The sequence below is a fragment of the Denticeps clupeoides genome, chromosome 12, assembly GCF_900700375.1.
Source record: "Denticeps clupeoides chromosome 12, fDenClu1.1, whole genome shotgun sequence".
Classification (NCBI taxonomy): domain Eukaryota; kingdom Metazoa; phylum Chordata; class Actinopteri; order Clupeiformes; family Denticipitidae; genus Denticeps; species Denticeps clupeoides.
The window spans coordinates 10,798,497-10,824,563 of record NC_041718.1 but is presented as its reverse complement, the minus strand read 5'-3'; the positions used below and the strand labels follow the sequence as shown (position 1 = coordinate 10,824,563).

The window sequence follows — 26,067 nt, the reverse complement described above, 5'->3', positions numbered from 1 at the left end:
AAAACACCCTGTAGATTACTACATCACTCCCAGGTGAATAAGAGGGACACTAAACATGATGAAGTGACTCATCCTTCTTCAGGTGACATTTAAATATAGAGTACTTGTGGAAGACATGATTGATGGCGATCATGGAATTTTCAAGCTTGGACACCCATCTAATGTGTCAGGATAGCATCAACACATGATGCATCAGATATCATCCCCTTGATCCAGCACATCATATTCCGACCATATAAAATATTAACAGCAATATTTCCATCAATAAAATATTTATTTTCCGTAAACCATATTGCATATTCAATAAGAAAAGCTTTACATAGCCATTCATCCACACAAGCCATCCATCCTTTTTACAAAGGCCGTTTTTTCAGGTTAGGATAAAGCAGAGGCCAATCAGGACAGCCGTCAGAGTTAGCCCCGCCCCCTCTGGTTACGCCACAGCTGCTTCTTACAGCGTATCTTCAATGGAAAATCTGGCCGTTCTGTTCCCGACAGCGGCGAGTCGTTCTCGGGTTCTGCGGACCACGACCCTCCTCGCTCCGCGGATCTCGCCGCCCCGCACCGCCTGTTCTCCCGCTCCCGCCCAGACGGAAACGAGCAGACAGGAAGCGCTCGAGAGGAGGGGACCCCATCCAGAGAGAAAAGTCGTACAAGCGCCGACGAATTCTCCTCCGGTAAGAGCCTGAGTAGTTTTGAACTCGTAACGTAACCATTACCACAGGTGCGGGGGTGCGCCGTGACGTCACGGCGTGAGCGCGCATACCGGAACTCGGGGCGTGTATTATAACGGTCGAATTGTCTGATATAAAGATGACATTTCTATGTAAACTAATATATATAGTATGTATGTTATAGTATATAGTTATAATATATGTGTGTGTGTGTGTGTGTGTGTGTGTGTACAGTACAGACCAAAAGTTTGGACACACCTTCTCAATGTGTTTTCTTTATTGAAGGCATCAAAAGGCATCAGAACGATGAATGAACACATGTGGAGTTATGTACTTAACAAAAAAGGTGAAAAAACTGAAAACATGTAATATATTCTAGTTTCTTCTAAATAGCCGCCCTTTGCTCTGATTACTGCTTTGCACACTCTTGGCATTCTCTCGATGAGCTTCAAGAGGTCGTCACCTGAAATGGTTTTCCAACAGTCTTGAAGGAGTTCCCAGAGGTGTTTAGCACTTGTTGGCCCCTTTGCCTTCACTCTGCGGTCCAGCTCACCACAAACCATCTCGATTGGGTTCAGGTCCGGTGACTGTGGAGGCCAGGTCTCCACTTTTGGTTTAGAATGTAAATGGTCATGAAAATTAAAAAAAAAAAAAAAAAAACACATTGAATGAGAAGGTGTGTCCAAACCTTTGGCCTGTACTGTGTTTTATGATGTACAAATTGAACTATGAACATAAATTTGTTTACTTAAGGCAAAATGGGATTATATTTGTAATATATTGTAACCAACTAAATTGTCTAGAATGTCTCAGAGTACATTTGTGTTGAGAGTTAATTACTGTGTAGCGGTGGCTATCAAAGTTTGGGTGAACCACTGTAAAGATGATTTGTCGCTTTATTTATATTTAGTTCCAAATGATTCAACATACTGGTGTGTGTGAGTTGGGGGTTGGATGGGGCTAGGGGACTCAAAAATAGGGTGGTAGTAGCCTAGTGGGTAACACACTCGCCTATGAACCAGAAGACCCGGGTTCGAATCCCACTTCCATTGTGTCCCTGAGCAAGACATTTAACCCTAAATTGCTCCAGGGAGACTGTCCCTGTAATACTGATTGTAAGTTGCTCTGGATAAGGGCGTCCCTTCCCTTAGAATGGCCTGGTTTAGTTTGAAAGCCATATTTAGACTCCCAGGGGTCGGCTGGCCTACTGACATGTGAAATTGAAGTGATTGTGATGCACAGCACACAGTGACACAACGAGATGTGTCCTCTGCTTTTAACCATTACCCTTGGTGAGCAGTGGGCAGCCATGACAGGCACCCGGGGACAGCAGTGTGTGGGGACGGTGCTTTGCTCAGTGGCACCTCAGTGGCACCTTGGCGGATCGGGATTAGATTAGCCATGCTCACCCTCTGTAATATTTGTATTAGGTATGGGTGTGCAAATTTAGCCTTTGCTTACAGCCTACCCACAACCAAATACAGGTGAATGGACAGCAGGAAGAAAATCTGCTCAAATGAAACCTCTGTCTTCCTCTCATTGCCTTTGCCTTGCTTTCTCACACTGGGCTTGTTCATCAGTTTAGTCCGACCAGCCAGCATGCCCCCCTGTGGGATGACCTTTCTGTTCTTCTCAAAGATATGGCCAAATTGCTACAGCTTCTCCTGAGCGTATCGGAGAAGGCTGCCAACGTGGCAAGGGTCTGCAGACAGGAAGGGCCACTCTTTGAGCTGCTGGTCCAGGAGAAGACTGGCGATGACAAGAATAAGAAGTTTGTCCAGGATTTCAAGACCCTGGCAGATGTGGTCATCCAGGAGATGATCAGACATGATGTTGGTGCTCAGGTAACACCTTTTCTACCCTTGGAATGTCATGCTGCTATCTGAAATAAACTACAACACAACCATAATTTGCTGTTGGCACTGAAGTTCACAGAGCTGACTGACTTCATAAATGGAGAAGAATCGAACAAATTTGAGAATGGACTAGGTAAGCAGATTAACCCTTAGCATATGTAGCATGCTTCACTAATACGCACTATTTTAATATTGGACTTCTCACCAGGAGAGAGCGTAACTGTCACAGTTTGTGCTCGAGAAGAGGAGACAGCCGCCCTGTTGGCCACAGTGCTGGATGGAGACCAGACAGCTGCAACACTCCTGGCTAAAGCCATCCACCAGGACCTGCATCTGAGGGACAAGGAGGCCGAGGCCCTTGACTTCCAACTCAATCCATCTGATGTGGGCATCTGGATAGACCCTATTGGTAACTGCTGAAACAGAAACTTCCACCTACCATCTGACAATAAGTATTCAGCTTCAGGTGTTGCATTTCACAGGAAGAAATAGATTTGTGTCACTATTATTCAATTTAATAATCTGTAGAAATCTGAAACATGTTTCTCTGTGCAACACATGTAACGCTGTGTTTCTGCAGTTTGCTTAGATCTCATCACTCAGGTCTTCATCACCCTGGTGTTCTGCAATTGTCAGTTCATTATCTTTTTAATAATCTTTTCATCGTACAACAAAGCACCGCTTTGTTAAAGCACCATAGTCAGAACATATTCTTATCTGCAGAATTTTGACTGTTGTCTGCAGATGGCACAAGCCAGTACATAGAAGGAAAGGAAGATGTGACAACAGATGGAGGCATTTGTCCCTCCGGCCTTCCATGCGCTTTGGTTCTGATAGGAGTCTACCTTCGAGCTACTGGAGAACCGGTTATGGGTGTCATAAACCAACCTTTCCACCACAGAGATCACACAGATAAGAGGTGAGATAGTTAAATGATAAGGGTTCAAGGTTTGGGGTTAAGTAGGCTTATATCTGGTTACAGTATCATAATTAATATTTCTGGCAAATGGAAGAAAATACAGGAGTTTTTTTTTATGCAGTTGGAGGGGCCAGCACTTCTGGGGCGTGTCACATGGGGGCTTCAGTGCCTGCTCAGTATCCCAGTTAAAGCACCAGTCCCTGGGGACAGGAGGAGGAGCATGTCTATCTGCTGTCCTGAGCTCCAGCGAGAAGCAGGCGGTGAAGGACGCTCTGGCTCCACTCTGCGGCGGCCGTCTCCTCTACGCCTCCGGGGCTGGATACAAGATCTTGTGTGTCATTCTGGGTCTAGCCAGTGTGTATGTTCTTTCTGAGGGTAGCACTTACAAATGGGACTCCTGTGCTCCTCATGCCCTTCTACGTGCCCTGGGTGGGGGGGTGGCTGACCTTAGAGCTTGCCTCGGTGATAGTCCTGTGGAAACTAAAAATGGGACTGAACTGACCTATCACAAGCCTAATATACAGACCCATGGGGTGGAAAAGTGGGCCAATCAAGGAGGGCTGGTAGCCTACCTGGATCCTAAAGCTCTTGATAAGGTGGCATGTGAACTCAAGGGAAAGTTCTAGAATGTACAGTCTGAAGCTACAGTCTGTTTTCTTTAGGGGCCAAGCATGAAGTTTAGCAAGGTGCTGGAAGTGCACTTTTATTATTTTTGAGAGACTATGTTATGTTCCATGATATTCCCTGTACAAATGTTTTTGAAATGTCAGATATATGAAATGTATTTATAACTTTATTGCAGTATACATATATTTTACTGCACAAATATAGTGGTCATAATGAATAACATATACATCATGTTCTAGACTTGCTGTTATTTGGGTGTTAACTACAATACATTGCATTACATTACATAAATTACTATTAATGGAGCAAAATTCCAATGTGTCCGAAAGTACAGAGTGTGATGAATGCTTGTCTAAGCTGTAACTGGTAGTTCACTGCTCCTCAACATGCATCATTTCAATCTTTCAGTAGCTGTGAAGAACATTTGAGCTCCAACATTGGCAATTTCACACATTACAAAAAAAAATTTTTACTGCCTTAATAGTGTCACTCACTCAAAGACTATTTATTGTCAGAATGTAGGGATTTGAGTACTTTTATTTCCTTAAATGTCCTAAATACTTTCAGTCCAGCACACACTGCTGAACACTGAGTTGCTCAAATGAACCAGCAAGCAGGAATCTGATGTCTCTAAATGGCCTTTTATGGTAAGACAAGTGAGAAGGAACACCACCCTGATACATTTTTCATTTACCACTGCAGTAAGGTCATACAATGGAACGAGGCAGCATTACTGTGCTAGGAAATGATGTGGGTCCCTATTTCCTTTATTGCGTAATTCATGAATGCCCAACCTATGAGGAGAAATAGTTTTGTGCAGACTCTCATGAACGAATTAAAGGAAAATAGATGTGTTGACATGGTTGCTTTGGCTGACATTCAGAATAAACATATCAAATCTATGATTTGTTTTACTCAAAAACAAATATTAGACTCTGCACATTTATCATACAGATTATGAAGAATGTGCAGTAAAACAAAACTAAAAATGTACATGGCGTATTGGACTTTCTGCCAATCCATATTCGCTGAATCTTTAGCGGTGTCAAGGCTGGGTCACCAGGCAGCTGCAGAGCACACACACCCCATTCATACTCACACGTATGGCCAATTTAGAGTCTACAATCCATCTAGGGTGCATACCTTTGGGTGGTGGGGAGGAAACCAGAGAATTCAGAGGAAAAATGTGCCAACAAGGGGAGGGTATGCAAACCACACACACACACACAAATTCAAATTGAGAGTCAAGACAACAGTGATATCGACTACACCATTGTTTGGCCCTTGCACACATTTTACTGCTGTTATATTATTAACAGCAAAGGCATGGATATAGAAGATTAAAAATAAAGAGACCAGTGCAAACCTATGTATAGGAAAATCAATTTTACTAACAAAACAAACAAAAAAGGCGGAAAACACAAAAACAAAGTGATTTCTCATTCATTTGAATCAGTAATAAAATATCCCATGCCAAAAATGAGAATAAACACGTGTCCCGCACTTCATAAACATAATGATTGTCAAAACAGATTTTTATTTTATTTATTCGCAATATAAATTTTTTTGCATATTCTTTTAAAGAGATACTCCAACAACAAGATGTTTTGGGATGGTCTATTTCCCCCATAACAACACCTGATCAAAAACAATAAAATAAAAGAACAGATGTTGACCATCCAGATGACATTCTCAAGTCAAACAGAGCATCTAAATATTAGTACTGAAATGCCTACAACTGAACAAACGGGTCATTATAATAATCATATTCAAATAAAACAAAGCAACTGGACAATTGCAAACACTTCAATGAGCAAATTATCACATGTGCAACAAGAACCAATGTCTTTCTCATTCAAAGGTCCCCTGGAAAACTAGAAAGTATAAAAGATGGCCTGCTATGAGAATTAGTGTACAGTAAAAGAAAAACACTTTAAACCATCTTCCATCTAGACAATCATTTCAGTAATAACCATCATCACACAGCGAAGCTCCATATTTAACAATTCGCTTCCTGAACTCCTAACCAAACTGAACAGAGTTCCACATTAGTGGTTTCGGAGATTGGTGTGTTTTAATTGATGATCTCTCATGTTATTTTTGGGGTACAAGGCAGTGGTAGCTTTGCTGAGCCTTGTCTGATGGGCTAACCCCTTTTATGTACTCCTGTACTATGTCAATGTTCTTTTCACATTGTGGAAAAACTCAAATGTGCTAAAAATACTTTTTAAAAATGAATATTCCAAATATAAGAGGCTGGGAGAAAAAAAAAAAAAAGCATAATTCAAGCAATCACAAGATTACCACTAATCACTGAATCCCAACAGGAGGCCTTCTCCTCCAACCGAGACACTTTTCTTGTAAACCAAAGATTCAACACTGTTCTTTCGATACTAAAGATGGAGCCTAAGGGAGAGGAGACAAGTCAGGATGTCTGGTTAAGACATGTCTAAAGCCTTCAAATGGGACAGACTCTGAAATTCAAAGAATTTTCCAGAATCTTCATCTGACTCTTGTCTCTCTTGCTTTATATCCCAGCAGGACAGCTCAGAACCACAGATCTTCCCTGAGGGAGGTTTCAGCAGTTATCATCCTCATTAAATTAAAACAGTATTTGAAATAACATGAACAAAAACATACATTTTTGATGTTTGGATGTAACGGTGTCGCTGCAGAAAGCATAAAAGTAAGATCATAGCATTAAAATGAAAAATCAACATAAGATTCCGCTTTGTCTTCAGTGATGGCTATTTATAAAGTAAACAAAATCACTCAAAAAAATGTAATTACTTCTCATTCAACAAAACTTCAGATTTGTGACTTGCTATTAGCCATTCATCCCCTGCTCCTTCTTTCTCCTGGCCGTTGATCAATATCTCTTTCTGGTGAGAAAAATCCCACAAACCAAAAGTCCCATGGAGCTACAAACATCCATGTGAATTGGGGGTGCACAGACCAAACCAGTCTTGGACACGAACAGCATGGCTACAGTTACAGACTTCCTCCTGCACATTGGAACCAACTGTTCAACGCTGAAAGGGCTTTCGGACCTTCTTCCTCCGCCGGGACTGTTTTCCAGTGTCTGTGCACTGTTCACTGGGCTCCCCTCTGTGCGCCCCAGGCGGGAAGAACCCGGTCTGGGGAGAAGGCCCTGTGAAGAGTCCACCTGATCCAGGGGGGTTATGGGTGGGTGTTCCTGAGTGGAAAAAGCCCCCATTGCCAGACATGTCACTTGGCGAACCCCCTGCCTGGAAGATGCGGTTGAAGAGATCCTGGAGGTCGGCAGGCGAGCTTGGGCCAGTGGAGTGCTCTGGGGGGGTCCTAGTACAGAAAAGAGAGGTGTGCATCCTGGTTCTATGATCTGACTGGGTGAACCATGAAAAATCCCACCACACAAGCTTCATGTAGCAATTGCTGTAATGTTGCTTCGCAACTATAGACTGTTAATATACCATGTGGCAGCAGATTTGTTTGCAGTAATTATTACTCAAAATACTATTAATGCTTTGTTATAAGGAAATACTAGAATAAACAATTAAGTGATAAAGCCACTGAAAATTACAGGCATATTGCTCTATTATTCAACTGATATGTGGCAGAATGTATATTATATTATAACATGTGTTAAGATAAAATTAATCATAGATATCCAATAACTCTTGTTAATGAGATATCCAATAACTCATTAGAATGAATGGCATGAAAATATTTTTTTTGCAGTGGATCTAGTCCAAGTCTCCTGTCATCCATGAGTGTGGTTCCAAAAGCTGTTACCTGTGGCGATTGGTGCTGTTGTTCTTGGATCCAAAGGAAATGTGGTAGGGCACTCTGTGGGTGTCAGGGGAGATTCCTATCCGCTGGCAGCCGGCCCACTCTTTATTCAAACAAGAAGACATTACAATCACCCACAGGCACCCACAACAAAGCTCCAGATGTACATTTGCCATGCAAGATTACAGCTGCCGGTTCACATTACATCATAGAATCTTGGAAGAACATTTTTCATGAATGGCATCAACTTATATATACACAATAAAATATATACTTCACAATGTCAAATATCTTATACAGCTTCACCTTTACTTTATTTTGCAGACGCTTTTATCCAAAGCGACTTACAGGACTTACCTACTGAACATACCACATTTTTCATTATATATTGCTTCAATAAATTAAATTCACGGAATCTTACTATACATACTTCACTTAATTTTCAGACTTGACAATGCCTTGTAAACAGCGACTGTGTTGTAGGACATTATTGCCACAATATTAGACTGCTAGACTTCTGGAAGAAAGTGAGGATCTCCAAAGAGAATGGTGTAGACACTAAGCAAACGACCTGCAAAGACCGGCTTGTTTTGGTTTAACCCTCTCATTTTAGATCCACACATTTTTAATTGTGAAAAATGACGCAAGAGCAAAAATCTAATCCAAAAACCAAAGGTGACTGACAACATATAAATATGAAGGGGGAAAAAAAGGAAACTCTTTTACACTGCACTTCCTTCATGAGAGAAAATCAGCTCTTCTTTAATGCCAAGATGACAACTGTTAAAAAAACTGTAAAATGGCAGCTTCAGAAGCAATGATGTACCAGTGATGTCATAGACTTTGCCATCCATGAAGGCAAAGTAGGTGATCCGAAGGCCCAGCATGCTGGACTCCGCCCAGAGGTCTCCCTCCTCAGCACCATGATGCTTGTTGCACTCGGAACAGAACCGAGCCTCACTAGGGTCCCGATCCATCTCAAAGCGCCTATAGACACAGAGCGGCACCAAGAGCAAACAATCTGTTATAATGTCTGTATTTATGACACAGAACAATAAAATTCACGCACATTTCAATTACTCTTTATAATTTAATTCTTCCTTTATGAGACTGCAATTTTATTTTCATTAGTAATTAATGTTGAGCTCCACCAACATGAAATATGTTGTTTTCTATCAAGATTTTAAGCAGAGAAAAATGCCAACCATCAAATCACATAATGCATAATACATTGTAACAACACACCTACAATGACCTTTCATGGGAGCCACCAACTTACTTGTGTTTGCCTTCACACTTTGTACACATCATAGTGTTCATGGCCTCCTTCAGGTCATCCTGAAGCTTGGTCAGGAACTCATTCATGGATCTGGAGAGCTCTGTAGCAGCCATTCGTTTCCTGAAGCACAGAAGCAAAAAAAGAAAAAATTGTGCACAACTTAATAATTACACATTATTGCTTTAAGTAAAAGAAAAGATTATATTGGACTCACAACTCATACTCCCGTCTGGTCTCTGGGTTGCTAACGATGTCCCAGGCAGCTCTGAGGACTTTAAAAGCCTCTCCTGCACGAGGATGCTTATTCTTGTCTGGATGGACCTAATCCCAGAGAAACATCAGAAATACCTTGATTTTTCATTCCACTTACAGAACATTTGAACTCATTCAACATTCTTAACAAATTAAGAATGTTGTTGCAGGATTAAGGAAGCCAATGTAAGACTTTGTAAGACCTTTTTTAAGGCCACCTTAATCAAATTTAAAACCCTGCATCAGGGTTTCATTTGTCCAAGGGCCAGAGTTTTTCTTGGCAGAGCCTGTGAGAACCAGATGCTCTTCTAAAATAGAATATTAATTGTAACTTAAGTAATATGTTATTATTTGATACATTAATTTTCCTTCCAAATTTCTGTTTTTTTTTGCCTTTGTCAATGTTAACACTCATTTTACCTGTACTGAAGCAAGCCACTAGGGGGCGACTGTGTTGTTTTTGGTTTCTTGTTTGTGAATCATATCCTGCACTTAGTGAACCCAGAAAGATTAGACAGATATACTACATACTTTTCCCTCCTCAGTGGGCTATTCCTGATTCAGTATTATCAGAGAACTTTTTTAATATAAGGAAAACTCCCACTCAGAACAGATTTACAGAGTGCAGATTTAAGCAGTCTAGCTCCATAGGTGGTTCCGATAATTCTGATTTCACACACAAAAAAGTAAAACACATACATATAAACACATATTTGCTAAATTATTTAGAGGTTACCAGTAAATTGTATTGGGTCTGCATTATTTTTAAGAACATTACATTTATTTGAATGATAACCAGTCATTTTGAATGATACTTAAGACTTTTTAAGGATCTGCGGATACCCTGTGTTTTCCAGAAAAGAGATGTAGAATTTAGGAGAGTTAGTATTCCTATTTCACTGAATATGGGAGCCACCATTTGGATTTATTGTTCATGTAAAATATAAATTGGCTTTTGTTGTGTTTGTGAGAGTGCATCTTCTACAGGTCCCGAGGGAGCTGCCCTGATAATATGTGCTCCAGAGAGAGATGGTGATGAGAGGGAGGGTCATTGACTGCATGCCCTGGTATCGCTAACTCCTATAATAAGGCATTATTGTGGATAAATAAAAAGGACTTGCGGTTTTTCCTGTGAGGAAGGCAGCAAGTCGAACACAATGAAACTATTGAAAGTATTGAGTCTGCAGGATAAAAACTGATGTTTCACCTTCAATTCTCCCAGGCAAGAGAAACACAGGAATGACTGAATGACAAATGTCAAAGTCCTGACTTAATCAGCTCTCACTTATTACAACTGAAAGTAATAATACAGACTTGCAAATGTATAATATAGATATCCTATTTGTTACATCATTCATAATTAGTATTTATTCTAGTTCTGAGCCAATCTAACTCTTAATTTGATGACAGCACAAATATGTTTCTATATTATTTTGATAATCATTACATGAGAACCATAAAATGACATAAAAATGATGAATCCAAATTCCTTTAAAGTAAACCATTACAAAATGGAAAACACCCTTGCAAACAGTGTGCTATGCGCATCCATTCGTACTCTAAATGCAAACCTAGTCAAATACCGCTGCTGAAGTTGCAACATTTCAGTCAACCACTCGAAAACCAAAAGCTAAAAGCGCTCAAGCGCGCTGGTCTTTTTTTTTTTTTTTTTTTTAACTCGTCTCTGTATTGGATTTTTCATGTCTGCTCTGCAGCACAAGCAGCTCATCAGTGTAGACGTGTAGACAATCAATTCCCCTTTACCAGCCAGTTTAGAGCTTAAAGCGACTCCTCAGAAAATGAACAAACATTACAAATTTCTGACATGATCTACAAGGCGGTTCAATGTGAAAATCAAAAGGTGTGATCTGCGGTTTTTGGAATCCTGTTATGTTCTATTATTTCTATTGCTGTATAAAATATGAAAGTGAAGTGACTGTCATTGTGAAACACTGCAGCACAGCACACGGTGCACAGAACGGAATGTGTCCTCTGCTTTTAACCATCACCCTTAGTGAGCAGTGGGCAGCATTGTGTGGTGACAGTGCTTTGCTCAGTGGCACCTTGGTGGCTCGGGATTCGAAAGGGCATCCTTCTGATTACGGGGCCGCATCCTTAACCGCTAGGCCACCACCGCCCTGTTGTCGTGGCTAATATCTGCTGTTATTAGCTAATTGGCAAGATATAGACGGGCAGGGTGTGGTTGTTGCTGCTTCTTCTCACCTGTACAGCCAGCTGTCTATAGGCCTTCTTGAGTTCAGATTCTGTGGCGTGCGCTTCCACGCCCAGCACAGCGAACGGATCCAGCTCGTCCTCGGGAAGCTGCGCCAGCGCCAGCAGCCTCTCCAGCTCCTGCCCAGGTTGGCACCTCCCCATGCCCCCTGCGGGTGACTCTGGAGTGGATGAGTCAGCAAGCGGAGCTCGTCGTCTCCGGAACCATCCGCTCATCCTGTCGAGGATTGTGGACACTTTCTTCCAGGCCCTCGAACTCTGCAAGGCAGCCCACCACCGCCCTCCCCTCTCCCCCATCAACAACGTTAAAGTGCTCTTAGCCCAGCGGGTGCTGAGCATCACAAAAGCGAGGAACAGGGCAAAACAGGAAGTAAAGATCTGGCAAAGGCAGCTAGTGGTCCTTCCAGTCCAGGCCTTCAGAGCAGCTCCTGAACTTCTGGTCCAGTCCAATACCTTCCGGGCATCCTTTTTCAAACCCGGAAGGTCCGTGGTCCGGCAGAGGAAACGTGAGCTGAGATCATAGAGAGCAAAGGTACCAGTTTCGACAATCAACCCACAGCGGTGTGCCACCGAGACAATGAGATCCACCACCATGTGGATGCATGACATGCACCAAGGACTGACTGAGTCAGACAGGAAATCCCAGGCAGCCATTACCAGCTGAGAGCCAGCCTGCCTCCGAGAACGACCCTGGTGGTGGTGATGGTTCCTCCGTCTGGCCTGCTTATGTCTCCCACCACCGGTGGATGAGACAGCTGGCCGGTAGGAGGAAGAAGAATGTGTGGAGGAAGGAGATGTATAGATCTGGTCTCCAAAGCTCGATCCAGACCCACTGTTCCTGGACCGGCCTCTCTTTCCTGAACTCCGAGGATTCCAGGATTCTCCATTCATCCCGGACTCCTTCCCTCCGTCATCTTTCTCATCCTCTACACCTTCCTCATCTCTTTCTGATTCGTCCCCTTCTCCATGTTGTCTTTGGGATGTGCCTTTTAATCTTGTGCCATCCTCGTTTTCCATTCCATTTACATCAAATAGGTTTAGTGGAAATTCAGCATCAGTTCCTGGACTGATCTCCACCGACTCCATCTCCTTCATGAATTCCCCTTCCTCGTCTTCCACTCCCACTACCATCCTAGACACAGAATCCCCCTGGACAAGGCCAGACAGGGTCTCTTCAGCTGTAAAGTTATGTTCTGACATGGTGTCCTGAGGGGCATGTGCAGTCAACGGAGCTACAGTTTGGACACTGCCAGAGTGCCAACAGGTCCCTCCTGCATTAACGAGCGGAAAACAATGCGAACTAAAGCCATTCTTTTTTTTTCAAGATGCCAAATAAGACAAGCACGGGTCCCCAAATTGATCCATGGCCTTTGGCTTCGACCACTGGTTGGTGTTGGAAATTAAACTTCTCGGTCTCCCCTTCCTGGTGCCGGTCAGTCCTCCCGACATTTCAAAGGCTGATGCATCACTTACACAGCGTCCGCTTTCGATGCCCCACCTGGAACAATGAACAAGGAATGTTTCAATCATCGCCGCGCTGGCAGTGCACACGGCCGCCTATCGTTCATGGTTCACAAATCTAACTGTGGGAAAGCTGAACTAACAATCCGAAAACGGACAATAGGTGAAAATAAGCGCCACGCACACAATCATGATGTCTGAGGAGAGAGCTAATCCTTTAACCCTGTTTGTGGCGTGCAGGTGACGTTGAGGGTAATAACACGTCAACTTGTCACTCCCAAATTCACATCCATTCTCCCATTCATGCACATTATACACCTGCATCGTTTCCAGCGGGAGGAACTGTGTGCTACGGAGTCCTAAAGCTATTCCGACATTTTAACAACGTCGTCGACAACACAGCGAGCTGTCAAACTGAAAGTGGACAGCAAGAAACACAACAAGATAGGGATAAATCGACGAGGAGGCAATCCGTGATTCCAGAGGGAAATACACAAAATTACACGGGAAATTAAAACGCTCAACTCTCCCAGCGACCGATGGTACAACGAGGTCCGCGACAGAGCAGCCAACACGGTGAAATTCAGTTTCTTTTCTCTTCTTACGTGAATCAAAAGCGAAACGTCTTTCCCCCGACACGTCTTCCCAGGCGTCTGAAGCAGACTTCGTCAAACGACACGAAATCCAGCGGCAGCCTTTCAGGAGTTCACAACTATCCTGCGCCGGGGATCCTCTTCATGACGCCCCGCCGACGAGCCGACTTTACTCCGAATATCGATCTCCCCTCTCCGTTCTCGGTTCGATCCTTACGCCCCTCGCCTTGCCGAATTTTCCCCCCCTTGAATTTTTGACACCAGTAAGCAGTCAGCTCCTTACAAACCAGGCTCAGCTGAGGAACACTTAGGTTGTACTTCCGTGTCAAGCGAACTCTGTTAAATTAAAAGTCGCTTTAGCGAACTCTAGATTTATAACGTGTAGCTGTATAAAATGTTTCTGAATGATGGAATTTAATACTACACATGCATTTAAAAGACAGATATCAGAAATGCCAGTTATCTGGCATTATATGCAAAAATAGTAAATTACAAAGTCAAGAGTAAAGTTCGATATGATTAACAATATTTGCATTACATGTGGTTTGGAGCATACGTGGGATTTACTGACTTTATAGCAAATAAATATTATAGTTTTATCCGCAGTTCCTTAATATAGTAGAATATTTAGTGTATATTAATGTTTCATAAATAAAGTCGCCTTACTAGATTTATTTTGATATCTGTGAAGAAGACGCTTGAAGCGGGAGACCAGAGAACCTCTATTACTTCCGGCTTCAGTAAAATAACAAAAACACATTAAAAGTTCTAATATCCTCACAAACGCCACAACACGGACACATGGAATAAAGTCTGACAGACAGTGTTGGGTTCATGAGTTAAAAAATAAGCTTCGTGGTCCTGATGTCGTTTCAGTCTGCCAGGGTGGATTTATCTGGTGGAAATATTACTGTACACGACGCAGGATTCTGGCCCTGTTTACTTAAATACATTTAATTTGATAATCTGGACACTGTTTTGCGTGTTAATTTGAAGGAGAGCGTTCATTATACACTTGCAAAAAAATATAGAAAAAAATATGTTCAACTTACAATGGTCTGAACTGTTCAGAATCTTAATGTAACGCATAAATGTTAATACATTTAATACATGAAACGTTTTCTTTATTCGTGTGGAAACTGAAATATTGCATGTACATATTTCCAAGAAGTAAATTACATTTTATTTAAAAGTTTCTATGTTTGATATAAATATTACTCGGCGCTGGTCGGCTGGCTGTGCCTATTTATTTTCAGTTCATGGGAAACGATTGAACCACAAGTCCCAGAAGTCACCTGGCAGGCGTGAACGCCGGCGTGACCACGGAGCGGCTCGTTTCCAGCCCTTCTGCGATTGCCTTGTCATTTAAGGCTTGACATTTCTCCGCCGCGCTACTCTGGAACCGCATCTCGGGCGATTGCGCTGTCGGAGCTGGTGAAGTCTACGTGCCGCCGCCGGCTGGTGGGACAGATCTGGTCTGTTCGGATGGGGGCCTGTGGTTCGGTCGCACTGCTCCTCGTCGGCGGGGATAGCAGGCACCATCCGTAGAAAGTGGCTCTCGGCGAGGTTTGCTGCCGGCCGTGATGCGTTTCTGACGACTCTCAGGTGTGAAGAATGTCGGACGAACTGCAATGACGTGAAAATGAACCCGAAAAAGCCCAGAAGTGTCGGCGCGTCCTCCCCTTTGAATGGGTTTGGGAAGCAAGGTGGGGATTTAGTTTTTTTTACACCCCGATTGTAAACGTTGTGTGTCTATTAATGATAAATGTTAAACCCGTGTGCTGTCAATGTGAAATAACGCGCTAGTTAGCGGTTAGCTGCATAGCTAACGGCGACCAGCACAGCGATGACGCGAAATAAAAATGGGTAAAAATGTCACGTTTGTCAACGCGCAGGGACCCTGAATTTCCTCATCCTGCGTTTTACTCCTGTTCGTACCTGGGCGACATATAACCATTTAACGACAGGTTCTGACTTCTACTTCCTGTTTATAAAGCTTTAGACTCCTGTTAATAAGAATCCCGCCTTTTATACACCCCTGCCGTTACCTGGCCAATCTGTAGCTTTTTGAAGGAATAATCATGAATGTGTCGATCCATGCAGTAGCTGTGAAACCGACCATAAAGGAACAGATCTGTCTTCTCTCAGTTCCACAAACTGTGGCAAGGGACACGTGAGCACAGCAAAGTGGGAGTTGCTCCACAAATGAAAGGGATAAAGGTTACGGATTAACCACATTTCTTAAAGACTGTTGCAACTCTTCATTTGCCCCAGTCTGCAGTGTAACTGCTGAAGCACTTGCCTCTGGCACTGCTGACGCAGACCCCGTCAGTATTTGTCCAAAAATGCTGGGGTGATTTTTTTTTATTATCCTTTTGGTTGATGTTCGTACAATGTGGACAGACGCAGAGCTGAAGAGGAAGAGGAAGGTAGCCGAGATCACGCAGGCACTGAATGCGACGCCGGTGGACGTGGCTGCCCTCCGCAGGATGGCCATCAGCGAAGGTGGTCTTCTCACCGACGAGATCCGCTGCCAAGTCTGGCCACGACTGCTCAACGTGCCCGTCAGCAGCATACCTGGTGAGCCAGGTGAGCTCCGTTCTGCATGTATCCTCTCCTCGCTATCCTCTTACGGAGTTTGTTTACCTTCATATTCCCCCCCATCCCACCCCTCTTATTACGTTTCACCCCTGCCAGAGCCGGTTGAGAGAGAGAATAATAAGGACTATAACCAAGTGCTGCTGGATGTCCAGCGTTCCCTCCGGCGTTTCCCGCCAGGTTAGTCAGTACCGCGCTACAAGCATTGAGGGCGAGCAGTATGGGAAGCTGTCATGGTGCATGTCTAATTCCTGTTGAAATTCCTGATAATGGATCTTAATGGCAGACTACTCTCTGTTGCACTTAAACACTTTAAAAGTCCCATGAGCCCTCTCATGTGCCTCTGTGTCTGGCAGGAGTGGCTCTGGTGAAATCTGTGGAAAAGGTTTCAGCCTGCTTTTCCCATTCCACAGGCATGCCGGACGAACAAAGGGAGGGGCTGCAGGAAGAGCTGATTGACATCATCTTGCGCGTCCTCCACAAGAACCCACAGCTGCATTACTACCAGGGTTACCATGACATAGTAGTCACCTTTCTGTTGGTCTTGGGAGAGCGCCTAGCAACTGCCCTGGTGGAGAAACTGTCCACACACCATCTCAGGTGGGATATTGAGCCTGAGGGACCTAAAATGAGAAGTAGTCTAGTAATCTAAAAATAAACTTTGCTTTAGTTACCAACTATGCATAATTGCATGTGCACTCATGTACAAAAAACATCAAAATCAAATGAAAGTATAATGTTTCTCTGTCAGTCACTTTTGAAACTGCTTTCATTTTTAATTGACAGGGATTTTATGGACCCCACTATGGACAACACTAAACACATCTTAAATTACCTGATGCCCATAATCGAGAGAGTCAACCCTGAAGTATATGACTTCATGCAGGAGTAAGTGTTACCATGCACTGATATAGTGCCCTGGACAATAAAGTATGCTTGTCAGCAGGTAGATGGCCATTAAATTAGTCACTTTGGGGTACAAGTGACCTCATATTTTTTTTATAGTTTGCTGAGGGCAGTTCATAATAGCTGTAAAATCTCTCTTCAAGGCATCCACTACAAATTACAGTGCTCAAGGTCAGATTCACAGAGTACAGTGAATCTGGGAGACTTGGGTCATGCTTTAGTTTTATTAATGGTGGTAGTTCATTACATCTTCAGTGATGCACAGTGTGTACGTGCCTAACAGCTGAGTGCTGTGTTCCCGCAGGGCTGAAGTGGGCACCATATTTGCACTGAGCTGGCTCATCACCTGGTTTGGACATGTACTGTCAGATTTCCGGCATGTTGTGCGGTTGTATGATTTTTTCTTGGCCTGCCATCCCCTGATGCCAATATATTTTGCTGCTGTGGTGAGTCAGTGTTGTATGTTGTTTGTATGCATGATGCCATTATAATACAATAATGTGATATATATTAGTCTAGATCTTAATCTAGATTAATCTCACTGTAATCTTGGAATTAATCTAGAGTAATATAGATTAATCTAGATTAAAATGGCTCATTTGAGTTCTGCCGAAGGCATTCACAATATGTGTGCTACCCAAATAATGACTAAAAGTAAGTCTTTGAGAACGGGTTTCTCAAGCCAGGTGGCGCATTAGACCAGGGGCTCATCTCCTGTTTCCAAAATGCATCACAAACTGCTTGAGAAAGCTGTTCTACTATGATAATTGGTGATGAAAATAAATGATGTTCAATAAGATGTACTTGTGTTTACCAACTGTTTATTCAGTTAAATAGCTGCATCCATGTTACCAAGTCACGTTTGATGTGGTCATTTCACAGTTCGAAGACTCGTTCTCGCCCCCTACAGTGCAATTCGGCTAGGTATACATCCGCGCTAAAATATCAAGGTGAAAGACATCATAGTGTAGCGGTTCTTCTTCTGCGTTGTGTAACTTTTTGATTCCGCTTCTTGAACCACAAATGATGAGCTGACACCCAAGAGATTTTCTGTGCAAAGTGTATTCTGTACAAAAAGCATGGTCGCGTCAGAACATCGCGTCTTTCTGCACCTCTCTCTACAATATACAGTATTAAAAGAACATAAAAAAATATTCACAAAATAACACGCATGCAAAATATTCCTAATATGTACATAAATTAAAATGAAAGAAATAACTTTTGGCACACAAACCCCACGTACCTCACAGCTCACGTCATGTGTCCAAGAGACCTGAATCGGGTCTCAAAAACAAAATAAAAGGAAATAAGGAACTAAAAGACACAAGAAAGAAGAAATATACTTATAAATCTAGTGTAACCATTTAACTCCGGCACAATAGCTTGCGTAGTATAGACCCAGCTCCCAACCCAACTTTGTGAATAGATTAACGCCGATATATATATTTTTTCACCCGATAAGAGTCTCACGTTAACGCAGCACGTTAACACCGATAACGGCCCACCACTAATATATATATATTTTTTTGCCACTTACTTTAAAACATGACATTTGTAATACCTTCTTTTTGTTGTTTGTACATATAGTAAAGGAAATATGGCCCATTAGTCTGCTTCTTTTTTTTTTTTTTTTTTTTTTCTTTCTCCTGTTTGGAAATTAGCCCATACAGCAAAGCAACTGACCGTTCATCTGTGTATTCGCATCAGTATTCGTGCCGAGTATCCTTACTCATGGTTGGCCTCCTGGCAGTAGAAATTATATCAGCTGTTCATAGAAATCTGTTTTGTGTTAGAAATTAAAATTGTGATTTATTAGAAACATGTTTAAATGCATCATAGATGGTCCAGTGTTTGATCCAGATCTGTAAGGAGCTACATAACACCATCTATTACATCTTGTGGCTGTTTTAGATTGTGCTGTATCGAGAGGAGGAGGTGCTGGACTGTGAGTGTGACATGGCCTCCTTACACCACCTGCTGTCACAGATCCCTCAGGACCTACCCTATGAGACCCTTATCAGCCGTGCTGGAGACCTCTTCGTCCAGTTCCCCCCCTCTGAGCTGGCCAGAGAGGCCGTCCAGCAACGTAGCCAACAGTAAGATTAACAGATCAAGATCATACACTACATTTTGACTGTTGAACATCAAACCATCAATATAAACCTTCTGCTTCTTAAATGTTTGTACTTTTTGCCACCTAGCTATCAGCAGTTAGAAATGTTTTAAACAGTCCTTCACAAAGCTGTCCCTGTCTTTTGTCTGTTTAGGACCGCATCATCCACGTTTAAGGACTTTGAGTTGGCTTCAGCGCAGCAGCGACCCGACACAGTGCTCAGGCGCAGGCGACAGGAGCAGCAGCAGCCATCGTTGGATGGCCAGACGGGGGCGCTAGTGGCTGTGCAGCCAACTGCAAGGCGCTTTGTCCGCTTGGCCGTCATGGGCCTCACTGTGGCGTTGGGTGCGGCCGCTTTGGCTGTGGTGAACTCTGCCCTGGAATGGGCACCAAAGCTGGACCTACAGTTCTTCCCTTAAGGGGAGCGGCTATTGGTGTGCCCAGATGATACTCTGCCTTCTTTTTCAGACTTTTCCCATTAAGGACTAAGGCTCTCAGCTCATAATCTTATTTATAACTGTAAATATTACTAACAACTAAATATCATGCTCAGAGAGATTACAAAGTCCTTTTTTGATTGCGATTCAGATGGTTGAAAAGTTTGGCTTGGGAATATTTGAAAAGGTGTAGTTTTTGATGTAGGCAGATTAAGTTGGGCCTAGCACAGGTTTCCTTTCCAGATGTAATGATTCCTGGTTGCACATGGATAAGGCCGCTCACAGCAGTCCTTAAATCCAACACCCATGGGATTGTATGCATGAAGGATCTCCAGCCTGTTTACTGTACTGAGACCAAAATTAAACTTTGTACATAAAGATAGTTCCTAAATTTAATATTTTTTTGTTATTTACATTTGTTAAGTATTATTTTGTACATGAAGAGTTACTCAGAAAAACTGGAAAAATGTGCTATTATTTATATATTTCAGTAGTATAAGAAAACTAACAGGCATATTGAAATAATACAGGGTAGGTTACTGTCCAGTGTAACATATCACAGATCTTCCCAGATCTTTTCATTTATATTTTTATAGCACATACACAACACATGCACAGCTAAGTCTCAGTGGTATTCAGAGCCATGTATTGTTTAATTCTTTGCAATAATTTATTTTTCACTAAAATTATGCCTTGTCTTGATCATGGCACTGTGTGATGCTTGTGGATGTGATGTCCTGCTCTTGGTAACCATTCTAGCTTTGTCTTAAGTATGCTCAAAATAAAATCAACATGGGGAGTGGACTGTATACACTTGAGTATGTATGATGGCACAGGAAGACCACACTTCACATATTACCATAAAATATATGCTTGGTACTTCATTAAAGCTTTTATTTTGGAAATTTGTAAACAAAACAAGTATACAACGTGTATTTAACTCTGTATGGCTGAGTATACATTTTCCATTATTCTCAATAGCAGCACATGATGGTACATGATCCAAAAATTATAGTAAACCTCTTCCAGTAATTTTAAATTTCTTTGGCGCTGTCCTTGGTATCCTGAATGTGTACATTAAATATTGTAATGTACATTCCTTCATTGTTTCCCTTGTTTGTCAGCACAAGAATCCTATATATTTCTAAATATAAACGCATTTTAAAACAGCTATGCTGTATTTATTTAATCATCCATGCCATCAATTAAAACCCCAAGAGAGGAAAGTTCTACAGTTTCAGAATTTCCTGCAAGTTTAAACAGGAAATGGGAAAAGTGTTAATGCTTCCATGACCGACAGACAGTAAAATTAACAGTGCCTCGGTCACGCCTTCTGGAGTTGCAATAAAGGTTCTGCTAAGCCACAGCTTTTGTGGCTTGTGCTGCTTCCTTCCTTATTCAGGCCACTGGCTCTCAGGCATCAGTGGCAGTTCCTGCAATTGGGATGACAAAGAACCCCATTCACCCGGCACCTGCATCCACCTGATGTGTCTCCAGATCCCTGCAGATAACAGCAGTTTCACCATTTACTACACAGTTCTCACAGGAGGCTATAAAGCACAAATGCTAGAACTGCACTTTAGATAAGGCCAAATGTTAATTCATGACATAACTGTTCATTCAGCAGTTTTTCAAAGAAGGTGAACAGTTTTAACTACGTCTAAATTGAATGTTAAAAATCTAATTTAGAAAAGTTTGACAGGTTTCAGTTTGTACTGTATTTCATCTTATAAAAACTAGAATTAGATAACTGGGAGGTAAAAAAAAAATCACAATTCTATATTCCAGGTCTTTACTTTATAGGAGTGCATATGCATGAGAGAGCTTCTTGCCTGAAGGCCCCAGCGTGCCTGCTTCGTGACCCAGCAGATCTCGGTCTTACACATGAGGCAGCAGATCCAGTCACAGCCGTCCTTCTTCTGCACTATCACTTTACATCTGGGACAGTGCATCGCCTCCCCATTCTGCAGCAGGGTCTGGAAGACAACACACTACATTAATGTTTTGAATGTGAGGGTGGAGTAAAACATGGACAATGCTACGTTTAGCTCATTTAAAACAAGATGCAGGCTCTCCAAACCTGAAGCATTTCAGTGGTCTGCTTTGCAGCGAGGTCATTTTCAGCTCGTAAGCGGAGGTCATCCTGGTATTCCTTGCAGTTCATGTCTTTGTGAATGGCCTGGAGCATGCTCAAAGTTATGAAATGTCTTTACACGTTATAGTTTTAATTAGAAGGCCTGTGACAGTAACTTAACAAAAACCTTGCAAAGCAGACAGTTGGTCTCCAAGCAGATCTGGCACTGAAACTCATTGACTTCATCCTCAAAGATGCACCAGCCAGCACAGTCTGGTGTCTTGCAGTGGTAGCTGTTAGGAGCGCGAGACTCTGCGATGCTCAAACTAATCTCGAGAAATTTATGGTACTCCTCTTCTGAGAGAAGCTGGAAGAACCACACAGCAGCTTACAGGAAAAGTGCATAGACTCCAAAAGCAAAACTGCCTCATAACCCCCACCACAGCTACAACTAGCCAGTTATCCAATCATGAGTGAGGCTGAGACCTGGCACGTGAACTCAGCTGACTGCTTCTCTGAGTGCTCTTGAAGGAACATATCATGCCAGAAGCAATGAAACTCTGAATCTCTAGTGGACCAAACTACTAAGTAGCTTACAGACTATTTGCTTAATACAGTATAGACTTTTAGAGACACAGAGCATATGCTTAATGCATTAAACAATGTTATGGATTAAGATTGCATTATAAATCCACTCTTGCAAAATAAAAAGGTATTCATTTTATAAAAACAAAGATGCAGAACAACATACTGATCGTATTTCTCTGTCCTGAAGAGTGACATCACAGGAGTAATCGTCATCCATATAAGGGCACGTAACTGCAGCATCGGCGTTGTTTATTATGGTTCCTTTTAGGCACTCTCTGTTGAGAAATTTAAATCCCAGTAGAATACAGTATAATTCTGAATTCACAGTAAAACATTTTTTTCAAATGTAAACTATATTCTTGGACTTAAGAAGTGCCAAGGTACTTCGGACTAGCAGATGGCTATGAAGACATTGGCCATCTGTGTTTGTTTTACTGAGAGAATGGTAGAAAGGCAGTTTGGGAGTGTAGATTTTTTTAGAATACTTTTTCCATACCTGCAAAAGCTGTGCAAACACTCTCTCAGTGTTGCACCCTCTCCTGGTAGGATGGTGGCATAGCATATGGGACATTCGAGCTCATCACTGTTGGGCACCAGACTCTGCGAGTCTGTTTCCAGAAGAGTGTCAAAGTTCCTCTGGCGTTCGTTCTCTATGGCCTGTGATAGCACAGCACAACAGGAGGCACTCAATTCAGGAATTAACTAAGCTATAATAATCACGCAAATAAATCTGCATGCACGATCTGAATTTTAAGAAAAGCGTAGGTTTCACAATAAAGGGAAAAATTGGTGTAATAAATCTATAAATGATCATTTGCCCAAATGTCTTTGATATTTAATATTTTTTTATTTTCTGGCATGGATTAAGAAATGTAATTTCCATATTAGCCAATAATTATGACATTCAAATACAGGGGATGAGACAACATGGCACGAAATGTTGCACGGAATCCGCTGTTGACCTGCGCGTACTGAAGAATGGACACCTGCTCCTGCTGCAGCCTGCGGACCTCGGCCTCGCCAGGCTGGTAGTTTTTGGGGACTTCGTAATTTGCAGGCCTTTCTCCACTGCATATCTCACAGCCAGGGCGTGTAGGTATGTTCAGAAATGTGCACTGTGAGCAGGACCATCCAATCTGCACACAGAAACACATGCAGAATTCACATGGACGACCATTCAAAGATATGAAAGAAATCCGACATTTCATAGTGGCATATGTAATAAATTGGCACACAGCACCACTGTGCTGTGAGATGATGTTCAGGATGATGTTCAGGGGTTCCTACCTGAGGTTTGGGTCGTACTGGAGGAGGAACAATGAGTTTTGGTTTATGGAGCCGTGGGGCTTGAGTGCCTCTAGGCTGCAGCTCTATATTTGCAATTATTGCTAAAAAAAATAAGCAATAAGCATTAAATGTAATTTATGTCATACTAATGGTTTATAATAATATTTAGGGTTTTTTTTCGTAGGTGTTTGCCTTCTAAGCGTCTGTTCTCTTCCTCTTGTTTGTGTTGCTCTCGGCTAAGGTGGGCAGCTTTGGCAGACTTGATGAAGAGGAAGGCCTGGTCATCATCATGCCGTATCCCATGACTGTACAGCGTGTCTGTGTCTTGAGCCAAACGTCTCCCAACAACCCATGTTTGCAGGGTGGGGTCAAACCCAAAATCTTTTGTGATCTGCAGTGATGGAAATGTATCTCAAACAAAACTCAGTACCTTCAGAAGTCATAAAAATGTATTTTTGTGAAATAAAAAAAAATATGACAAATGCCCAATTGAGAGTGAGCTGTTCACTTGGTGGATTCACGGGAGAAACAGTCCAGACATGAACAATCTCTGTATCTTTCATGAGAATGAGAGTCTGATTAAAGGAATGCTTGAAAGAAACAGCCATCTGCCATTACCACTGTGCTCAATCAATGAAACGTCATCATTCATTCAAATCGAGCACATTAACATCAGGAAAGGGTCGTCTAGTTCGTAAAGGCGAGACCACAAGCTGGGGTGGGTAACAAGCGGGAAACATATATACCTGTAGTTTGAGATCTGAAATCGTCATGCCAGCAGTCACAGTCAGTGTAATGGGGATAGACACGTCACTTTGAGCGTCTTCTACTCCTACTTTCAACCTGGTGATTAAAGTCAGTGTAAACTCACATGCTTTTCATGCAAGGTCGAATACACACACACACACACACACACACACACATTTAGTGATCTGCAAAACAAAACTGCTGTTTATATACGCTGCAATCAGTTTTGATATGTTAATTATGTTGTGTTAATTTACCTAATGAGTCTAACAGTGACATTATGTGTCAAGAGAAAGACTTGACACATAGACTTCCGACTTTTTTTTTTTTTTTTTAGCTCCAGACATCAACAGAGTTAAAAAAAGACTATTGTTAAGATCCTGAACTGCCCCAAGTTGTGCTTGTACCCAACTCCCCCAGACAGATTATCAGTAAATTTTCAAAAATCTGTCCCTATCATGGCATCTTTTTTTGGATTACGCAGATTCTGAAGTTTCGGCAAGACACAGGTCAAAATAGGTCTTTTCAAACGTATAGACCACATATGCAATCTAATAAAGACTGCTTATATTGTACACTTTAAACATTTACATGACATACCGATCACCCAAAACAATTATATTGTAGTAGACGAAAAACAAAATGACCATTAGTCCACTAAAAACTCAATTTCGGCAAGTAACTCCCACCCAGGACCAGCATTCAGTCCTCCAATTTTCACAGAGTCACAGATTAAAAGCCCACCGGACGGGCTCCTGCGAGTAAGCCCCCCGCCGCAGCGCGACGTCTACGGGCAGGCGCAGGGCGGACAGGCCCGCGGCGCAGCGCCTCGCTTCCTCCGCGTCGCCGCCGCCGATCGCCTCGCTCAGCAGTTTGGCCAGATTCTCTCCTGCCAACAGAGCCGACGACAGACAGACAGACAGACAGGCAGTAAGGTCGTGAATTCAGCATTTCCCTGCAGTAGGTTCTTTTTTTTTAAATGAAAACGCGACTCTCACCCTCCTCGACGCGAGCGGGGACGTCGGGGGTCGCCATGCCCGGCCTCGTCGCCGGAGTCAACTTCTCTGGAGGAAAGTCGCGGCTCTGCAGACGTTCACGCGGCGGAGGAGCAGGGGGACAAAGTCGCCGGCTGGCCGCGTCGCCGCGACATGTCTCCACGTCTCCAGTACGACGAGATAAAAAGCGAAACCATTCAGAGTCCAGGAAGTCGGATAAGGAACTCTGGATCTGCGCCTCGGAGGCGTAGTGACGCGTCGTAGAACAAAAAACACCTCAGAACGTGTATTTGCAGTCGTTCATTTGGGCCACTCTGTACATTTTTTCCCGTCGTAATTAAAGAACGCGTGGAATTGACCCATTACACTGATGTACAAAAGACGGAGAGTCCCAGGTGTCCATCCGGAGACCATCTCGCTGTCACGTGACGTCACCGCACTCGTCCCTGTGCCTTTCTGAGGCTTCAACATAATACTGAATACGTTTTCCATGTATCTTGGAATCATAATTCAAGTTATTGTTCATTTCATATATGTGTATATTTAGTGCAGATAAAGAAAGTGAACTTATTGTGAAACACTGCAGCACAGCACATGGTGACACAACGAAATGTGTCCTCTGCTTTTAACCATCACCCTTAGTGAGCAGTGGGCAGCC

The 26,067-nt window shown here is 42.7% G+C and overlaps 4 protein-coding genes and 1 long non-coding RNA gene across 7 annotated transcripts; 2 read left to right on the top strand and 3 right to left on the bottom strand.

The window, feature by feature from the left end:
• The first annotated feature begins 432 nt into the window (after positions 1-432).
• On the top strand, positions 433-4,978 carry inpp1 (inositol polyphosphate-1-phosphatase). Its single transcript, XM_028998731.1, has 6 exons — positions 433-677; positions 2,313-2,518; positions 2,603-2,663; positions 2,739-2,939; positions 3,275-3,449; positions 3,571-4,978. The coding sequence occupies exons 2-6, from the start codon at positions 2,315-2,317 to the stop codon at positions 4,073-4,075; spliced, it is 1,146 nt and encodes a 381-aa protein (XP_028854564.1). The 5' UTR covers positions 433-677; positions 2,313-2,314; the 3' UTR covers positions 4,076-4,978.
• Positions 4,979-5,593: 615 nt separating this feature from the next.
• On the bottom strand, positions 5,594-13,960 carry dnajc14 (DnaJ (Hsp40) homolog, subfamily C, member 14). Its single transcript, XM_028998597.1, has 7 exons — positions 13,677-13,960; positions 11,602-13,108; positions 9,341-9,447; positions 9,127-9,246; positions 8,674-8,834; positions 7,851-7,950; positions 5,594-7,397 (listed from the first exon to the last, which is right to left on the bottom strand). Exons 2-7 carry the CDS (start codon positions 12,808-12,810, stop codon positions 7,103-7,105), a joined length of 1,992 nt encoding a protein of 663 aa, XP_028854430.1. The 5' UTR covers positions 12,811-13,108; positions 13,677-13,960; the 3' UTR covers positions 5,594-7,102.
• Positions 13,961-14,824: 864 nt separating this feature from the next.
• On the bottom strand, positions 14,825-15,840 carry LOC114801217 (uncharacterized). The gene is made up of 2 exons (XR_003751470.1): positions 15,713-15,840; positions 14,825-15,346 (listed from the first exon to the last, which is right to left on the bottom strand). It is a non-coding gene; the product is annotated as an uncharacterized LOC114801217 (long non-coding RNA).
• Positions 14,948-20,527, top strand: tbc1d20 (TBC1 domain family, member 20). Of its 2 annotated transcripts, none has more exons than XM_028999240.1 (8): positions 14,948-15,370; positions 16,068-16,244; positions 16,362-16,442; positions 16,676-16,862; positions 17,049-17,150; positions 17,473-17,614; positions 19,080-19,264; positions 19,436-20,527. In XM_028999240.1, exons 1-8 carry the CDS (start codon positions 15,307-15,309, stop codon positions 19,698-19,700), a joined length of 1,203 nt encoding a protein of 400 aa, XP_028855073.1. In that variant the 5' UTR covers positions 14,948-15,306; the 3' UTR covers positions 19,701-20,527. The 2 variants fall into 2 exon arrangements, with proteins under 2 accessions (XP_028855073.1, XP_028855072.1); XM_028999239.1 differs by having other exon boundaries at positions 16,068-16,253.
• Positions 20,528-20,590: 63 nt separating this feature from the next.
• rbck1 (RanBP-type and C3HC4-type zinc finger containing 1) lies at positions 20,591-25,850 on the bottom strand. 2 transcript variants are annotated; one of them, XM_028999237.1, is made up of 12 exons: positions 25,413-25,850; positions 25,159-25,303; positions 24,414-24,510; positions 23,860-24,058; positions 23,668-23,768; positions 23,343-23,516; positions 22,877-23,037; positions 22,544-22,655; positions 21,980-22,159; positions 21,799-21,897; positions 21,551-21,694; positions 20,591-21,219 (listed from the first exon to the last, which is right to left on the bottom strand). In XM_028999237.1, the coding sequence occupies exons 1-12, from the start codon at positions 25,447-25,449 to the stop codon at positions 21,139-21,141; spliced, it is 1,530 nt and encodes a 509-aa protein (XP_028855070.1). In that variant the 5' UTR covers positions 25,450-25,850; the 3' UTR covers positions 20,591-21,138. The 2 variants fall into 2 exon arrangements, with proteins under 2 accessions (XP_028855070.1, XP_028855071.1); XM_028999238.1 differs by having other exon boundaries at positions 23,367-23,516.
• Between the last annotated feature and the right edge of the window lie 217 nt (positions 25,851-26,067).

Excerpts from the sequence above, each read along its gene's own strand:
- inpp1 (XM_028998731.1), top strand. The coding sequence starts at position 2,315 with ATGGCCAAATTGCTACAGCTTCTCCTGAGCGTATCGGAGAAGGCTGCC. Across the intron at positions 2,519-2,602 it reads GACATGATGTTGGTGCTCAG|TTCACAGAGCTGACTGACTT; the intron begins GTAACACCTTTT and ends TTGGCACTGAAG. Across the intron at positions 2,940-3,274 it reads CATCTGGATAGACCCTATTG|ATGGCACAAGCCAGTACATA; the intron begins GTAACTGCTGAA and ends TGTTGTCTGCAG.
- rbck1 (XM_028999237.1), bottom strand. The coding sequence starts at position 25,449 with ATGGCGACCCCCGACGTCCCCGCTCGCGTCGAGGAGG. Across the intron at positions 24,059-24,413 it reads TTTCAGATCTCAAACTACAG|ATCACAAAAGATTTTGGGTT; the intron begins GTATATATGTTT and ends CCATCACTGCAG. Across the intron at positions 22,160-22,543 it reads AGGACAGAGAAATACGATCA|CTTCTCTCAGAAGAGGAGTA; the intron begins GTATGTTGTTCT and ends TGGTTCTTCCAG.
- tbc1d20 (XM_028999239.1), top strand. The coding sequence starts at position 15,307 with ATGAACCCGAAAAAGCCCAGAAGTGTCGGCGCGTCCTCCCCTTTGAAT. Across the intron at positions 16,254-16,361 it reads CAGCATACCTGGTGAGCCAG|AGCCGGTTGAGAGAGAGAAT; the intron begins GTGAGCTCCGTT and ends CACCCCTGCCAG. Across the intron at positions 16,863-17,048 it reads CTGTCCACACACCATCTCAG|GGATTTTATGGACCCCACTA; the intron begins GTGGGATATTGA and ends TTTAATTGACAG.
- dnajc14 (XM_028998597.1), bottom strand. The coding sequence starts at position 12,810 with ATGTCAGAACATAACTTTACAGCTGAAGAGACCCTGTCTGGCCTTGTC. Across the intron at positions 9,448-11,601 it reads ATAGACAGCTGGCTGTACAG|GTCCATCCAGACAAGAATAA; the intron begins GTGAGAAGAAGC and ends CTCTGGGATTAG. Across the intron at positions 9,247-9,340 it reads ACCAGACGGGAGTATGAGTT|GAAACGAATGGCTGCTACAG; the intron begins GTGAGTCCAATA and ends TCTGTGCTTCAG.